At 43.1% G+C, this 17,227-nt stretch overlaps 1 protein-coding gene across 1 annotated transcript in view; it reads right to left on the reverse strand.

The window, feature by feature from the left end:
* LOC121277798 (cytosolic 5'-nucleotidase 1A-like) overlaps positions 1-16,801 on the reverse strand; it is a 112,051-nt gene extending 95,250 nt beyond the window's left edge. The window contains exons 1-3 of the mRNA XM_041187435.1: positions 16,661-16,801; positions 16,382-16,549; positions 50-179 (exon numbers count right to left, since the gene is read on the reverse strand). Of these exons, the coding sequence (XP_041043369.1) occupies positions 50-179; positions 16,382-16,549; positions 16,661-16,801 (439 nt within the window). The remainder of the gene's footprint in view (positions 1-49; positions 180-16,381; positions 16,550-16,660) is intronic.
* Positions 16,802-17,227: the final 426 nt, after the last annotated feature.

Consider the following 17,227-nt stretch of genomic DNA (forward strand, 5'->3'; position numbering starts at 1 on the left):
AGGCATTAGTTGTGACTACTAGTAAAAAGGTATATTCTATTATACATACCATAATGATTGATGCTGTTTATCAGCCTCACTCCTACTTGGGCGTGATTATTAGTCATCAGAACTATATCAAATACTTCATCACTGCCAGGATAAAGTTCAAGTAATCGGAAGTTAACTGTCTCCAGTGCCTAGAAATAGCATACAGGTTTTCTCATTATGCCAATGTACTTCAGATGGTAGATATACAAATAACATAAATCTTATGTTTACACATATTTCCTGTTTACAAAGATGTCAAGTTTTTTAGTCACATTTTTATACCAAATTTTCCTGACTGTAAATTCCTACATCCACATTTCCCATTGAATTTCCCTGTCAACTGACTCTTGTTGCTATATAGTTATTTGCCACTAGGTGATGCTGAATTATTATTTCCTTAAAGAGCTACCATCTATCAATGTAATTGCCTTTTGTGTCTCTTAATGCCTTTATTAGTGAATTAACTTGAAGGTCACAGCTTCTTCCAAAAATCTCTGCTTGGACTTGATGTTTGTGTTCTGAGCTATGACACTATCTGCTGACTTTGGGATGCACAAAATGAGCATTGGCAATTTACCCAGGTTCCCAAGATGTAACAGACAGTTGAATAGATTGAATATTTGTATTGAGCTTTAAGCAGTTTTTGATCATTTTGTTTTTATTATTTCTGTTACATACTCTCGGGGTGTGGGCTTCATTGGCAAAACTACATTTATTGGCCCTCTCCAGATAGTGTTAGAAGTTAGTGGGGGGCTGTTAGCTTGAATGACAGCAGTCTGAATGCCAAAGCTGTCATCATCATGTTACCTAAAGAAAAGCTGGAGGCAAATTTCAAAAGCTTTATGTGTGTGTTTGTGTGTGTGAGTGTGTAAAACAGAATGAAGGTGTGCACTGATTACACAACTATTAATTTTTATACACTTTGAAAAATACATGAGGCTGACAGAGCTAGAGAAGAGAGTAAGTCAACTTGCACCAATTTCTGGCACAAAATGGGTGCACGATTGAAATGCAAAACTGAAGGTGTTGGCTGAGTTGAAACCTGGTTCTCATTTGCATAAACTGGTGAATTATGGATGTCAATCAGACACCCTGACATCAAGTCAGCCTGCAAATACTGGGGCAGTATAGGGAGAGGATGGATCACGGAGTACCAAACTGAGAGGGAGGAGCCTAGGATTGCTACAGCCACAGTGTGTTTGGGGAACCAAGAGGAACAGTCTTGCTGCCCCTCATTGCACACAAATTAAAACCATTAAAAAAGCTGTTCCTAACTTTAAGAAGTGTCTAGTGATCCCTGTATGGACTGCTGATTGGCGCTTAATACCTGGAACAATTGGGAGGACCATGTGCTGGGCAAGCTCTCAGCTCTTTTGTGGGTCAATTTCAATCAGATTTCTACAACCAGCATTAGGACACCAGTTTGTATATGTAAGATGCCGACTGGAACACAGGAACAGCAGGAGGTAATTTGGTCTCCCAAACCTGTTCTGCCAGTCAATCAGAGGACGACTGATCTGCGACTAAAACCTCCATAGACCCAACTTTGCCCCACAACCCTTAATATCTTTGGCTAACAAAAATCTATCAATCTCAACTTTAAAATTAACAACTGATGATCAATTGTCATATGCAGAAGAAGTTTCCAAATTTCTACCATCCTTTGCTTGAAAGAGTTTTCCTAATTTCACTCCTGAAAGGTCTGACTCCATTTTTTAGGTTATGCCCCTTAGTCCTAGACTCTGGAATTGGCAGAAATATTCTTTTCTATTCTAACTTATCCGTTCTCCTTAATATCCTGAATACCGTGATCAAATGACCCCTTAACCTCCTAAATTCCAGGGAATGCAATTATATTTTGTTTAATCTCTTCTTATAGCTTAGCCCTGGGAATCCAGGTATCAGAATAGTAAACCTACACTGCGCTCCTTCCAAGCTCAATATATCCTTCCTAAGATGTGGTGCTCAGAAACGTTTGCGGTACTCCAGATACAGTCTGACCAGGTCTGTTTCAGGAGGGTAGTCTGCACCTGTGGAAATCGTCAACTTCCAATCTAGCAGCATTTCTGGCTGAAGGAGATTACAATACAAAATTGCTCCCTTCCCAATATTGGTATAATGCCCAAGAAATGGGTGTGATGATGTTAAGTTTCTTCTGCAGCATGTTTTTCCAAAATAAATTCTATTTAAAAATGTAGTTCAATTTGGAAGCAAATAGAAAGTCTATAATTACTGCAACTGTGTTTTTTTGCAATAAAATTGCTGAAACTTTGGCACAGAGAGGCAGATGAATTGTCGTTACTCACCTTCATATAATTTATTTTTAAAAAGGTACAATCAAGTTCAATGTTGAAAGCAAACAAAATCTTCTTTTGAGGAAAACGGATGGGAAAGGAGAGTTAGAGTGAGCACCTTTAACCCCTCAACATGTGCTCTTTGGAGAGTCAGCGGGGCATAAACATCGGCATAGACCTTTTGGGACAAGTGAGCTGTTTTTGTGCTATCAAATTGCATTCAATTCTATGCAAGAAGGGCTGAGGGTTACATTGGGAGTAAGGAGGGAGGAATGGGAGAAAAGCTGCTGAGAGCCAAATTTTCTCTGCAACTCACTAGTTCACTTAATGCACAGCACTAAACATAAGAATATAAAAATAATATTTGCTGTTGTGTATTTTCCTGGTTTCCCTTTGCACCTTTCATTTTGTAATCACCCTTTTAGCATGTTTTTTTACATTTTCTTAAATCCATTCAATGAGCCTCTTCCCCTCTCTCTCTACAATATTTGTACCTGAACTACTTCCCCTGTTTAACTTTTAAAGGGATAGTGAGATAAAGAGACGAGAGAAAACCAAGATAGATGTCACAGGAAATGTATCATCCGCTGCTCGACATAATACAAAGATGAGGATCAAGATATACAGACATAATTCAAACAGCAAGGCAGCTGTTCTTCCCCCGGGCAGCCTTCCCTCTGATTTTTTAGCCGGAATAGGGTGTCCGGGACCATGGTGCCCCTTAAAATCCAGCCTCATAGGTCCACAGGTTCCTTTTCGTTGCCAGGCATGTTACATTTACTCTGTCATGTCTCAAATTATTTTTCTACTCTATCCCAAAATATTCAGTCCACACCTTAAAATCATATAATCTGTCCTTACTTTGATATTTCCATATTGTTACAAACATGAGGTGTTATAACAGGGTTATGTTTTGAACTGTCTCTTTAATTTAAGGTAAAATGGAGTTCTGAAGCGGGTCATGTGATCTGCTATGAGTTCTACCCTGTGTGGCTTGGTTACCATGGGGACCAGGGTGCCCAGATCAGGTGCTATTGAAATACACGTGGCAGGTTTAGCACCTGAAAACAAAGGCGGAAACAGATCTTGTTATTGCTGATTGTCTGCCTCAGAGGCATTCAACAGGAACAGAGGGAGACAGAAGGGGGAAGAGGAGACAGCAAAACAGCAGTCATTGCGAGGAGCAGGGTAAAGCTGTTCTCTGCTAGCTACCAGGCAGAATGCCCGTGAATGCCTGTCCTCTGGGTAAAGGGAAAGAACCAGCAGAGATTAAAGGTCACTGGAAGCCAGGCCAGGAGAAGGAATCACCGGAATGAGCTTTGTTGTCAGCAGTCAGTTCAGGAATTCTCATAAGTCTGAGGAAATCAGTTTTTTGATGGACGCTGGACATTATAACTCGGCAAAATGGAGAGAAATGAACCCACTGGAAGCTGCGAGTGTCTTTGGACTATTTACTTAAGAGACTGCAATTCTGTGGAAAACATGATGTAAAGTTTATATGTGGCATTGGGTTACTGGTTGCATTACGGCATTAATAAGACATTAATATCTGTTCTTTAGTTTAGAGAATTAGTTGTCTACACAGTAATATTTAGTTGTTGCTTTTAGTTTGTTACAGTAAAAGCCTTAAAACTTGAAATGTTGTAGTGCAATTCCTTTAAGTTGCTCACTGAGAATTCAAATATCCTTTGAAAAGTGATTGCTGTCTTTGGGGGTCGTAACAATATAAATTCCTATGTTCATGTATCTCATGGAAATAGCCTATGCAAATTTGCTACTCTTTAATTAGACCCTCCTGTCAATGGCAGTATTGTTACACTTTGGGATGTGTACTACTGATAGGTTCCTCTGCGTTAACCAACTGAATTAGTAAATTTATTGAACAGGTATCGAACAGGTTCTCTAGGGAGACAGTGGACGCAGAGCAAATTGGATAGGTTTTTTTTGGAAAAAAAATATTTTGTGATAGAGCATAAAAATAATTTGAGACATGACAGAGTAAATGTAACATGCCTGGGAACGAAAAGTTAACTGTGGACCTATGAGGCTGGATTTTAAGGGGCACCGTGATCCTGGACACCCGACCCCAGCGAAAAATTCAGAGGGAAGGCTGCCCGGGGGATGAACAGCTGCCTTGCTGCCATCTAATGGTCAATTGGCTGTTATTAGGCTGGATTTCTGCCCCTCAGGGAGAGGAAGTCCCAGCTCAGAGAGCTGCCTGCCAATCAAATGGCCAGAAGCTCTGTGGTCTCAGCAGTACCAGGAAGGAATGGTGGCCACTGCTGGGATTACAGGTGGTCACCAATGGAGATCATCGCTGTTTCTTCAATAAAGGCATACCACATGACATCTACCCTCTACCTATCCACTTCAGAATAAAACCGCTTTGTGGCAGCCCAAGACATTCCTGGCTTGACTAAGTGGCTGATTCAAACTGCATCCTCTTCTAGCCCAGAGCTCCAACTATTGCTCAGCAACTCAAACAGCTCCAGCTATCTCTTGATCCTAAGCTCACCACAGTAACTCTAAAATATCTTTTTTCCCCTTTGGTCTCTGGTTTCACTGTTCTCACACCTCTTTGAAACTCAAAACCTTCCAAGTATAAAATCCCCCATGTCTCCATCTTGTCTTGGCTTTTGGGTCAATAAAATATAATATCCCCACCATTATTTATGGAACTCCTGCAAGATGCAAACATGTTCCATGGTTCCTCTGACTCCCCTTTGATAGTCAAACAAACTCTCAACTTATCTAAAATTACAATTGTTAGATCTAACCTGTTTACTTGTACCTGAAACTTAACACCACTCTTCTTTTCATGTTTTAAATCCCCCATACAACCTGACTCCTATTACCCTCTTGCCCAGCTTAATTAAATCACACATAGACACCCAATCTTCTTCACAGAATAACACAATATTCCCCAAAAATATTTAAAAATAACATCCATTCTCACATCTCCCTCCTTAGCAAAAAAAAATGAACCATCATAATTCCAAAAAGATGGTTTCACTTTTCAACCCATTTCTTATTCCTTGCCACATTTAACTATACAAACAAAACTATTACATTGTGGTGTAGAGGCATTAACCATGAAAATATATACATAAGTCTTTTGTAAAAATAGAGTTAATTCCTGTCCACTCTCGATTTGCCAACGCCCAACATCTTTTGAATTTCAAGCTCTTGACAACACATCTGCAATCAAATTTTCTTATCCAGCCACATGTATAATTTGTAAATTGAATGCTTGCAATAATAAACTCCACTAAAACAGGCTTGTATTTCTATCCCGAAACTTTTCCAGAAACTTTAAAGGATTGTGGTCTATAAATGTCTCTGAACAACTGTTTCCAAAATACACTTCAAAATGCTGAAAGCTAACACCAAACTTAAAGTCTCTTTCTCTATAGTTGAGTATTTCTTCTGGTGTACATTCAACTTCCATGAGAAATATCCTACCAGCTTCTCAATTCCTAGTTCATTTTTTTATAGCAATATGGCACTCACACCAACATTACTGGCATCAATAGCCAAGTTAAACTGCTTTGTATAACCAGGTGCTGATAGAACAGGTGTAGTTGTAAGTACAGCTTTCAAGCTGTCAAATGCATTCCAATACTCCTGCGTCCATTGGAATTTTCTATTCTTTTTTAATAATCTAGTCAGCGGAGCTAACAAATTGCTGAAGCTTGGCACAAATTTCCAATAAAATCCGCTCACGCCTAAAAATTTCAAGTCTCCCATTTCACTGTAGGCACTGGGAATTCCACAATAGCTTTTACTTTTGCATCTCGTGGGACCACTTGACCATGAACAACTGCGTGGCCTAAATATGTAACTTGCACTTTTGAAAATGCGCTATTAGCCAAATTCACAACCAAATTGGCTTCCTACAGTTGATCGAATAGTTCCTTTAAATAGTGTAAATGCTCCTCCCACGTTTGAATGAATATTATTAAGTCATCAACATACACTGCACAATTGTTCAATCCCTGAGTCATTTTACTTGTTAGTCTCTGAAATGTTGCTGGTACATTTTTCATACCAAAAGATATTACTTTGCATTGATGTAGACCATCCGGCGTCAAGAAAGCTGATATCTTTATTGCCCTTTCCGATAAAGGTACTTCCCAATATCCTTGCAGCAAGTCAATCTTTGTGATAAACATTGGCTATCCCACTTTCTCAATACAATCCTCCAGTCGTGGAATAGAATATGATAGTCAATAAATAAGGCGGAATCATCCCAGATTTGCACTAAGTGCGGTAGCGGGCAGGCCGGCTGACATGGCGGGTTTTCACGCTGGAGCATCCCAATGCATTCCCAGGAAACTCACTGTTTCAATGGCGGGGGGGCTCGCATTTGCTCACCCATCATCACCTCACTGTTTCATCGCGCTGGCCACTATATTTAAAGTCCAGCCACGCGCACTCATCTCAGTGCTTCCAGACCTCAACTACTGCAGGGAAGATGTCCACGAGAGGCAAGGAGATTGCAACTGCCAGGTTTAGCGACACGTCACTAGAACGCCTTCTGGATGTTGTGGAGGCACACTGCGATGCCCTCTACCACCACTCTGGCTGCAGGATGGGAAGCAGTGTGACCAACCAGGCTTGGGAGGTGGTGGCAGTGGTGGTCAGTGCCAATGTCCTGCAAAAGACGACAGCCACTTAGTGCCACAACAGGATGAATGGTCTCATCCGTTCTGCCAGGGTAACTCACTCTTCTCATCACTCTCAACTCACACACTCACAATCCCATCACGCATCAACAGGGATCTCACACCTCAAGGGACAACACTAATAACTCTCTCACGCACCCTCACATCTCCACTAGGCTCTTATCCTCTCAAGCTCCCATCCTTATTCCTGTCCATGGTTCCGTTCACCACACAAACATTCCATGCAGTGCCATGCGTCCTGCTCACAATCTCTCCATCTGTTTTCATGCAGAAGAAGCCTGATCACATCAGCTAGGAAAGATCCCAAACCAGGGGTGGAGTGGCCCACATTAGGCCTTGTAGGACTGAAATCCCCTCCAACTGGAAAATTCATTGGAACTATAAATTTCAAAAACACAAGCTGCAGTCAACAGTACGGGGCTGGGTAGCAAGGGGTTAATTCGGACATTTAGTGAAAACACAGTGACTCAGGAAAAGGGTTTCGACATTGACTAACATGATCAAGAAGCCTGATTACTCAATACAACGGCACAAAGGACATATCATCAATGCAATACACTCAAGAAATTACTCAACCACCACAGACAACAGTACTGGAATTGAAACCCTCATTAACTTTGGAGCCAGGTGCTGTTGCTGTGCTGTTACTGTGCCACCTCAAACAGCAGGAGAAATGCTCATACAGTGACAGCAGGTAATATTCACCTAGATACATCTTCCATGGAAAACCCCGTATTGTTTCAACCAGCAGGAGCTGATGACATTTGTCTGGACTTTGCGTGGAATCAACTAAACGGATATTGGAACAACAGGAAATATGTTTTGACATGTCTGAGTTAAATTTTTATAGAAGCAGAGCAGTCCTGAGCATCTGGGCTGCAGTTGGAAGAAGGGTCGAGTTTGATCAGGCCTGACTCAGGCCTACAGTCAACGTCGGACAGACCAGCCGTGTTCGGGATTGAAAGTTTCAGCCAAATCATGGTGATATTGGTTTGAGGATTTTGTGAAGGTTTAGGGTGAAAATTTGGTGTGTTTTCTTTGCTGGTACCTTGTAACTTGTTTCAGCCATACCTGGTGATATTGGTCTGAGGGCTTTTTCTTAAGGTTTCAGGACGGGACGTGCTGCTTTGTTGATGTTTTTGTAAGTTTTAATGGAGCTGTGATGACTTTGTGTCGGGTATTGGAAATAGGTTGTTTTAAATTTTGGGTTTTGTACTGTGGGGTTTTGGCTGATTCAGTAAAGTAATTGTGAATTATCAGAAGAAACTTATCTCATTGGTCATTTTGTTCAAGCCGTACACTCGTGACTCTGGTGTCACCAACCTGAGTGTGGGGAGAGCCTCTGAAGGAAAAGGGGAACCCCTACGACTCCTCATTCAGTTTGAGGAACCATCGTGCTGACTGCTGACGATGTGGACCCTGCCTGCGGCAACGATGAGTGTTGGCGGCGAACAGCCGCCTGAGAACCCTGAACCACATCATCCCTCCCTCAACGCAACTGTGAGTGCTCTCTCTCCGGCTTTTGACTCCGCTGCCCTGCACTAGTTACCTCTACTTTGGTTCACAGGGAGCTCCACCAAGGGACCAATACCCTCAGCCAGCCAGTCCCTCAACTCCATCCACGGCCTCACCTTCAGCCAAGAGGACACCTCCTCCAGTGAAGAGGTGGAAATAGGCAGCCTGGAAGACCCGTCACCGCAGAGGGAGCAGCCAGCCCACCAGTGATTCTGGAGGGAAATGTGTGTGTGTGGCAGGGCCTTTCGGAGCCTCACGCAAACACTTACCCACACATGCCGATCCTTCACGTATCATATTCATCTCAATGTCCTGTGCATTTTCAATGCTGCCTGTTGGGTTCGCTTTCAGTTGTCCATCTGAGCTGACCTGTATCTCCGCCCAACCACCGACCACACTCCCATGCAGCACCTGATCTCGCCCAACACGACTCATTTCACTTTCGATTTGATCAGCATGGCCTGGTTTCACTGCAAAGTGTCCCCCACCCCCCCCATCTTTTCCCATCCCCCAGTCACCCATTCCTCCACCCCATCACAGTTGACCCCCCAAGCATCCCACTACCCCTGGCATCACCTTCCACCTCCCCTCAGTTACCTAACAGCCCCAACCCTTTTCCTTCGGGGATGTCCAGGTGAACGTGCATGTTCCCTTCCTTCCCGAAAATCCCACTCCCATCCACATTTACCTCCTCAACCTCTTCTGTCCCACCCCCAGGGTCTGTGTCTGCCTCCGGGTCCCTACCAACTGCCCTCACCGTCCCTTCCATCACCACCAAACAGTCACCTTCCAACCCTACCGTCTCACTCTGCCCTCAGTCATTCTCACCCTTCCCCCATACCATGCCCACCCTCAATTGTCTCCCCAGGAGGCAGACATGGACCTAACCGACCCCACCCACGCATGCTCAACTGCACATCCCCCCTCCTCACCTCTTCCCCCATCCACACCCCTTCCCCCCCATGTAACCCCTTACCCCCCCCCCCCCAAGTCCTCTCAACCCCCCGGATTCCTCCCCGCTGCTTAGCTCCTCCCCATTCCTGACCTCCAGCCTCACTTCTTCCCCCATCTTTACTCCCTCCCCTCTCCACACTCCATCCCTTGCACCTTCCACCTCCCTTACACCTACCTCACCAGTTGCCATATTCTCCCCCATTACCCCCTCCTGCCCCTGTTCTCCCTCCCCCCCAAACCTTCATTCCCCACTCTTCTAACCTCACCACCCCCACCCCGAGACCTCTTCCTCTCCCAACAGCTCCTAGCCCTTCTTCTCCCACCCTCCCGACCATCACCCATCAACGGTGACTTTCCAACTCCCGTGTGTTTCTTCGCAGCAGAGCCATGTCCATGAGAATCCACCCAGCATGTCATGGACGTTCCTCCAATGTGCCGTTGTTGTTGAGCTCCAGCATCTTCTGCTCCTCGGATGTCCGTGATGTGAGCAAGGTTCTAGCGGTAAGTCCCAACTTCTGCACGACAAACCTGTCAAGACGTGTTCTACACCAGCATGCTTTGCCGCTAATGTGGACAGATGATCAAACGGTGGCGGAGCGGGGGTTGGAGGGGAGGTGGTGCAGTGGAGGACTCTGGCCAGCGGGCCTAACAAGGCTGATGCATTGCAACAAGGTTCCTGACGTCCGATGGTGTAGGACCATTGGTGGGCTGAGGGATCAATCGCAAAATTGGTTTCATGCCATTGTGAAACTGATCACGCCATAATGTCCGCTCATGCTACCAAACATGCCCGACGCCAGCTGGCATGGACAATCCCGACCATAGTCTTTGTGATCCATCTGGTTTTGGCACCATTTCAATGGATGAACTCCAATTACTGTGACTGGGCTGTATGATGTCATTTTGAAGCATAAATGTAATTTCGTTCCACACTTGAATTAATTACACTGGATTTAATCTATATGGGCTTCGCCTTATTGACTCTGAATTCCCATATCAACATCATGTACAGCTAAGTCTGTTTTTCCTAGTTTCTTTCCACACATTGCTTTGTTTGACTGTAATAGCTCTTTCAAATCGCTCTGACACTTCTTTGGAAGGTCATACAATATTGAATCTAGATTTTTAAGCACTTCCTCATTGTCCAATTTAATCAGAGGAAGATCAGTCTCAGAATCCTTGGGCTGAATTTAACATCCCGTAGGTGGGCGTGTGCCCAACCCAATCAGGTGTAAAATCGTGCAAGAAGATATCGGACAAGCATCCCGACATCATCGCGCACTTGCGCAATGTTTCACTTGGTGGGTGCGCGCAAAGTCAGAAGCGTGCCTGCCAAAGATTAAGAGGGCAATTAAGCCAGTTAACAGCGCAATTGCCTCCCATCCAACCTCATGGTTGGCAGACAGGCGAATTGGCCAGGCAGACTGCATTTTTCATCAAACCTCATCCAAGAGCGGGATGAAATTTCCATTATGAAATAAGGTAGAAATAAATAGCTGTGGGCAACATTTTTTATCAGCTATATTTTCAGGTGATTGATTGTGATGCATGGGCATTCTTTCATCGCTTTTAAAACCTTTGATGATTTTCAGGCCTGCAGCTCCCTGAAGCAGCTGCCTGCCCTCAGGGAGCTTTCTCGCAGCGCTCACCCACTCCCGCGGTGATGTCATTGCCGGCCCTCTTCCCACTCCCCACCCTGGCATTTCAGTGTGTTTCACGCTGGCTGGCCATTAATTTGGCTTTCCGCTTCCCGACTGCTCCTGGGCCTGCTGACCGGGAGCATCAACCAAAGGTAAAATTCAGGCCCTTAATTTCTACCCTGTTTCCTTACTTACTACTACCACTACCACCTCCTATTTATTCTCTCTGTCAAAGTATTTTTTGAGCATATTTACATGGCACGCTCACTGACCCTTCTATCTGGGGTATTTACTATGTAGTTTAGCTCACTCAGTCTCTTTTCAATCTGGTAAAGTCCACTAAACCTTGCCTTCAATGGTTCGCCTGACACTGGTAACAATTCTAACACTTTTTCCTCAGCCCTTTTGTCTGCCTTTGCCTTCATTACTTGTTGAGATATCTTTAAATGTTTTCTAGATAGTTCCCACGCCTTACGCGATCTCTCTCTGAATTTTATCACATAATCCAGGAGAGTTGTTTCAAAACTTTGACTCACTAATTTCTCCTGAATCAGTTTGAGTGGGCCCCTCACTTCATGGCCATAAAATAACTTGAAAGGACTGAACCCTATTGCCTCATAAGGCATGTTCCTAATAGCAAACAACAAGAATGGAATTCCTCAATCCCAATCATGTGAGTCTTGACTATATGTTCTAATCATAGTCTTTAAATTCTGATGCCACTTTTCTAATGCACCTTGTGATTCAGGATGATAGCCTAATGACCTGAATTGCTTTATGCCTAGGCTGTCCATTACTTCTTTAAACAACTGTGACATGAAGTTTGATCCCTGATCTGACTGCATTTCTTTTGATAATCATATCTTGTAAAGAATTTGGTTAATTCCGCTACAATCACCTTTGCTGTAATTTTCCTTAAAGGTTGCTTCTGGAAACCTTGATTGTCAGTAAGTACTGATTCCCTAGTCTTAGGGAGGGGTTCTACACAATCAATTCAGACTCTGTTAAAAGGTTCCTCAAACGCTGGAATTGGAATTAAAGGTACAGGTTTAATCACTGCCTGAGGTTTTCCTATTACCTGACATGCTTGACAGAATTTGACTACATCTTTATGTAGTCTAGACCAATAGAAAAGGTTTGTATCTTAGCTTCCTAATTCTTAAATGTCCAGCCATTGCAAGTTCATGAGCCAATCTCAAAATCTCATTGCAGTACTCAGACAGTATCACTTCTTGGTATGCTATCATCCACTTCACGTTTGCCGGAACATGAGGCCAGCCCCATTTCCTCATTAACACATTATTCTTAATGTAATAGCACACTGGAATGTATTCTGTTTCAGAATAAGCTGTCTGATATAATTGCTTCAAACCCCAATCCTTCTGCTGCAATTCCACTAACTTCACTGAACTAAACACCTCAACCTCATCCTCTTAAGTCTTCTCCTCGTGGGTAATCTTTTCAAAGATTGATCCCACCAACTGAATTTCAGTATCCTCCCCCTGTCTTTTAGATTCTTCCTCTTCCTGTTTAAACTTGTGCATTTGTGATCTCGTCATCACACAATCTGGAAACAATCCAGGATGCTCTTTCTGTAAAATATCTGTTGATTGCCTCTCAGCAGGCTTCTTTGATACAATAGGCATAGTCAATACCTGTGATCCAACTATATCATTCCCTAGAATAAACTGAACCCCTGCAATGGGCAATTTACTACCATCCCAACAATCACCTCTCCTGTTTTCAAATCACTTCTTAAATTTACCTTACACAATGAAATAGGTTTGACTTTGCCATGGATTGCCTTAATATTTTGTCCTGCAACAATGCTTCTGAACAACAGATAGCACTATGTAACACTAAGGACTGGCTAGCCCCAGTATTCCTTAAAATGTTGACATCCTTTCCTGCTCCTCCCTCTACACATGGATATATTTCCACTTCTCATAAAATCTTTAAACATCTCAGCAACTTGCCCTTCAGAACTCCCTTGGGTAAGTTGTGAACATTCCCACTTCTCTAGCTACCGCTGATTCTTCCTGCTCCACCTGTACAAAACCCATTGGTTTTCCGTGTCTCTGGATCTCAGAGCCCATAGCACTCACTTCCAGAGCTTTTCTAAGTTTCCTGTTTGACCTCCAAAACCTTCATCTCGTGTGTCAGCCTTATAACAATGGTAACATATCAGTTTCCTCCCTTCAACTCTACTTTCCACTTTTCCATTTTTAATAGACTGGTGTCCTTCAACTTGATCCTTATTACTGGCATTTTTACCACCACTGGGTTTTCTAAGTCTCCAACTTCTCTGCTGATTTCCATATGTCCCTTTTCCTGTGAAAGATCATGTGTATCGGCTAAAACAGCAGCTTCCCTAATCGATTTGCTTTGTCTTTCATCTAAATATGTATCAATGTTTACTGCTATTTCTAAATTCTTCCATAATCATAACCTCTTACATTTTCAAAAGTCTTATCCCTCCTTTCTTCCTTCATTCTAAGTTTCATTTTAGACACATCATACTGTCTGACTTCTTTCTCTCTCTGAAGCTCTCTATCTCTTTCTCTCCCTCTTTCCTCAATTGCTAGCTTCTCTCTCTGAAGTGCAAGTTCAAGCTTTTGCGTTTCTATCTTTTGCAATCTTTGCTTTTCCTTTTCTTGCTCCTCCTTTTCCCATTGAAGCATTGTGATTTCTATTTCTTTTGAACTGTCTTTTTTTCCAGTTCTATCATTTCTTTTTCTTTCTCCGTTCTTTCTAACTCAAGTTTTTTTTTTCCATTTCCCTTTCTTTTTCCCTTTCTTCCAACTCAAATTTTTGTCTTTCTCCATCTCTTTCTATATCAAGCTGCTCCATTTGCAACTGAAGTCTTACTGCCTCCAGCTGTGACCCACTAGTTTCAGGTATCCCTTCCTCCAACTTGAAGTGCTGGGTAAGTACTTCAACCTTATCAGCCTTACAAAATTCTGCCTTTATCTCTACTTGCACTTGATTTTCTAATTCTTTCAACTGGGTTTTAGTCAGAGATTTCAAATACTCCACAGTTACATTTTCCACTCCCAGAAAAGTTGTAGCAAGTACCAAAGCCTTTTGCATTCTAATCATTTTAAAACCTCTCAACACAAAACTCCCAAGTTCAGCACTATTCTTGTACATGTATCTCTTGGATTCACGGACCCAAGTTGATTAAGGAATTTTAATAATCCTGCAAAAAGCCCCCAAATTTGTTATGATGTCAATTGCTCGGCAAACCAAATCCCAGAGGGAAACTTGGCTTATGGGCCATACCCTTTTTTTCGTATTCTGAAACCGAGAAGAGGATATGCAGATCTCAGCAGTAAGAGGTCCAGAACTCTTTTGGGATTTAAAAAATTATAAGTAAAAGTTTTATTCACAAGAATAAAAGAAAACTTAAGCAAACAAAATTACAACTACACAATCAACGTTAGTCTTACAAACCATTACCCCAAAAAACTCTCTTAGTCAGACCCACAAGTAAACACCTCCAGGCAACACTCCCTTAAAGGTAAGGTTTAACTATGAAAGCCAGTGGTAATACACAAGGCAACTGCTGTAGATTCAATAAAGGTATGCCACATGACATCTACCCTCTTTCACTCTGTGGTGGAATCAACTTCAGAATAAAACTGTTTGTGGCAGCCCAAGACTTTTCTGGCTTGATTGGGTGGTTGATTCAAACTGCATCCTCTCCCAGCCCAGTGCTCCAGCTATAGCTCAACAGCTCAAACAGCTACAGCTATCTTTCTATCCTAAGCTCTCCACAGTAAACTATAAAATATTTTTTCCCCTTTGATCTCAAGTTCCATGATTCTCACACCTTTTTGAAACTCAAATCATTCCAAATATAAAATCCTTCATGTCACTATCTTCTCATTGCTTTAGGGTCAATAAAACATAACATCTCCATTACTATTAACATATGGAACACCTGCAAAATGCAAACATGTTCCATGATACCTCTGACACCCCTTTGATAATCAAACAAACTCTCAACTTATTTAAAATGCAAATATTACATCTAACCCATTTACTTGTACCTCTATCATTTTCATGTTTTGAACCCCCCAGACAACCGGGCTCCTAATACCTTCTTGCCCAGCTTAATTAAATCACACACAGGCACGCAGCCTTCTTTACAGAATAACACAATAATACCCCAATTTTTTTTAAATATCAATTCTCAGAACATTAAGTTGGGGGGGGGGGGGGTGGAGGGGATTTTGCCAGGGCTGAGCTGGCAGACCCTGATGATGAGTGTGATGGGGGTGGGGCCAGGTAGAGGGTAAATGGGAAGTGTGACATTGAGGGCAGGGCAGGGCGGGGCGGGGTGTGTCTCTGATGGGCACAGGGGACCAGCAAAGGAGGTTCCCCCTGCTCGCTCAACACTGGCCTACAAAACTATAACTGCTGGGCTTCCCACACAGAGTGGGTAAAATGTCATCGGGGGCAGGATGGGGCCCTTGACTGGCTATTAATTGGCCAATTAAATGTCTCAATAGGCCCAAGGTTGAGCAGACTCCCTGACTCCTCCACGGCCCTCCCCATAAGATTTCATACAGATCGAGGGTGGGTGGTAAGGCAGCTGGAAGACCAGGTGCTGGATTTTACAACCACCAGGCCTTCAAACCCACTGCCAGAGGAGAATAAAATCCAGACCGTGGTTCCCAAAGCTTCCCACTTTGGAGGTTTTCTCACTTCATATCTGGGTCTGTTGTAAATCAACTGATGGAGACTGATTGCCAGGTTTTGTCAACAACTTCATCATTGTTATATCATACCTGAAAGATTATTGCATTATTAAGACCTGAAAGATTATTGTTATATCATGTGCAGGTGAACCAGAGATAACACAGCCTGATTTGTTTAACAGTTCCTGTGCTTCTATTTCTCTGCTTCCAAAATTAAGGTAAGCTTTCCTTTTTAACCATAAATAACCAATAAGGACAGACTGTGTAATTTTAAAATGGGAATGGAATTATGTCTGTTCACCCATTTCAACTGAAGATTATGATTAATCTGGACCCTGTGTTGTGCCGATAGGCACAACAACCCCATAAAATACACAACCTGTTTCCAAAGGGCTTTCTTCAGAGTTAAAATGCACATAGTGCTGGGCAAAGAGCAAAGTGGCTACTAAATAATCAGCGATGTTTCCAATCGCAATATTTTACATTGATTCCGCTGGCATCCTATTGTTCAGAGCCAACCTATACCCTGGATGAGTCCTAAAAGGACGCTCGAGTCCTACCTTCATTAAGGCGAAGGCCAATCCTTTCTTGAGTGGCTCGTTTTCGTGATCCAGCTGGTATTTCACATAAGACTCCAACCCGTCAGACTCATAGATGGCCCGTTCATCAGCCATGTTGAAGAGGGTCCTGGAGGACACTGCGATGGTGATGGCCTGGTGAGGTTTGTCCTGAAAGCAAGAAACCGGGTTACATTTTCCTCTCCACACTCACTCTAGTTGTATTTTCTCTTGAGTTATACGCAGGTATAAAAAGTTACCCTTCCCCACCTCAAGCTGTACTTGGACTTGATTTTTCTCCCGATCCGTTGACTTGGTCGTTGCATTTGCTCCTCGGGTCTTTTTGGTTGATGAGGATCTTTCTGGAATGGGGACGGAGCAAATGTCCATGTTGTCAAGTGAATAGAGGCCGGTGTCACTCATCGTAACTGGTTCCCTTGGTTGCCTCCCAAGTCAACAACTGAGGCACTGCAGTAGTAGCGAAGATGACCAGAGGAGGGTCGGGGGTAATGTCGGAAACGCTGTCAGGGGCTGAGTCTTTGGGCTGTTCCCCCACCCACCCCTCCAACAAGTTACACACGGCAGCGTCACAAACACTTGTCCCTGTCACAAGAAGAGGCAGTGCCCACGTCTGTACTTTGTGTCACTGGGAAGAGTCTAAGGGCTGTGTGATAGGCATCATTGTCACACTCAGCTGGGGGACTGGCTGTCTGCCTACTTACTATAAGCGTTATAGCGCTTACACCGGCAGTGTCAAACACATTTTCTATTGATGGGAAAGGGTCAAAACCACAGATAAATGAATAAAAATTTTAAAAAATAAGCGGATAAAAAAATGAATGTAACTCA

The sequence above is a fragment of the Carcharodon carcharias genome, chromosome 5, assembly GCF_017639515.1.
Source record: "Carcharodon carcharias isolate sCarCar2 chromosome 5, sCarCar2.pri, whole genome shotgun sequence".
Taxonomy (NCBI): domain Eukaryota; kingdom Metazoa; phylum Chordata; class Chondrichthyes; order Lamniformes; family Lamnidae; genus Carcharodon; species Carcharodon carcharias.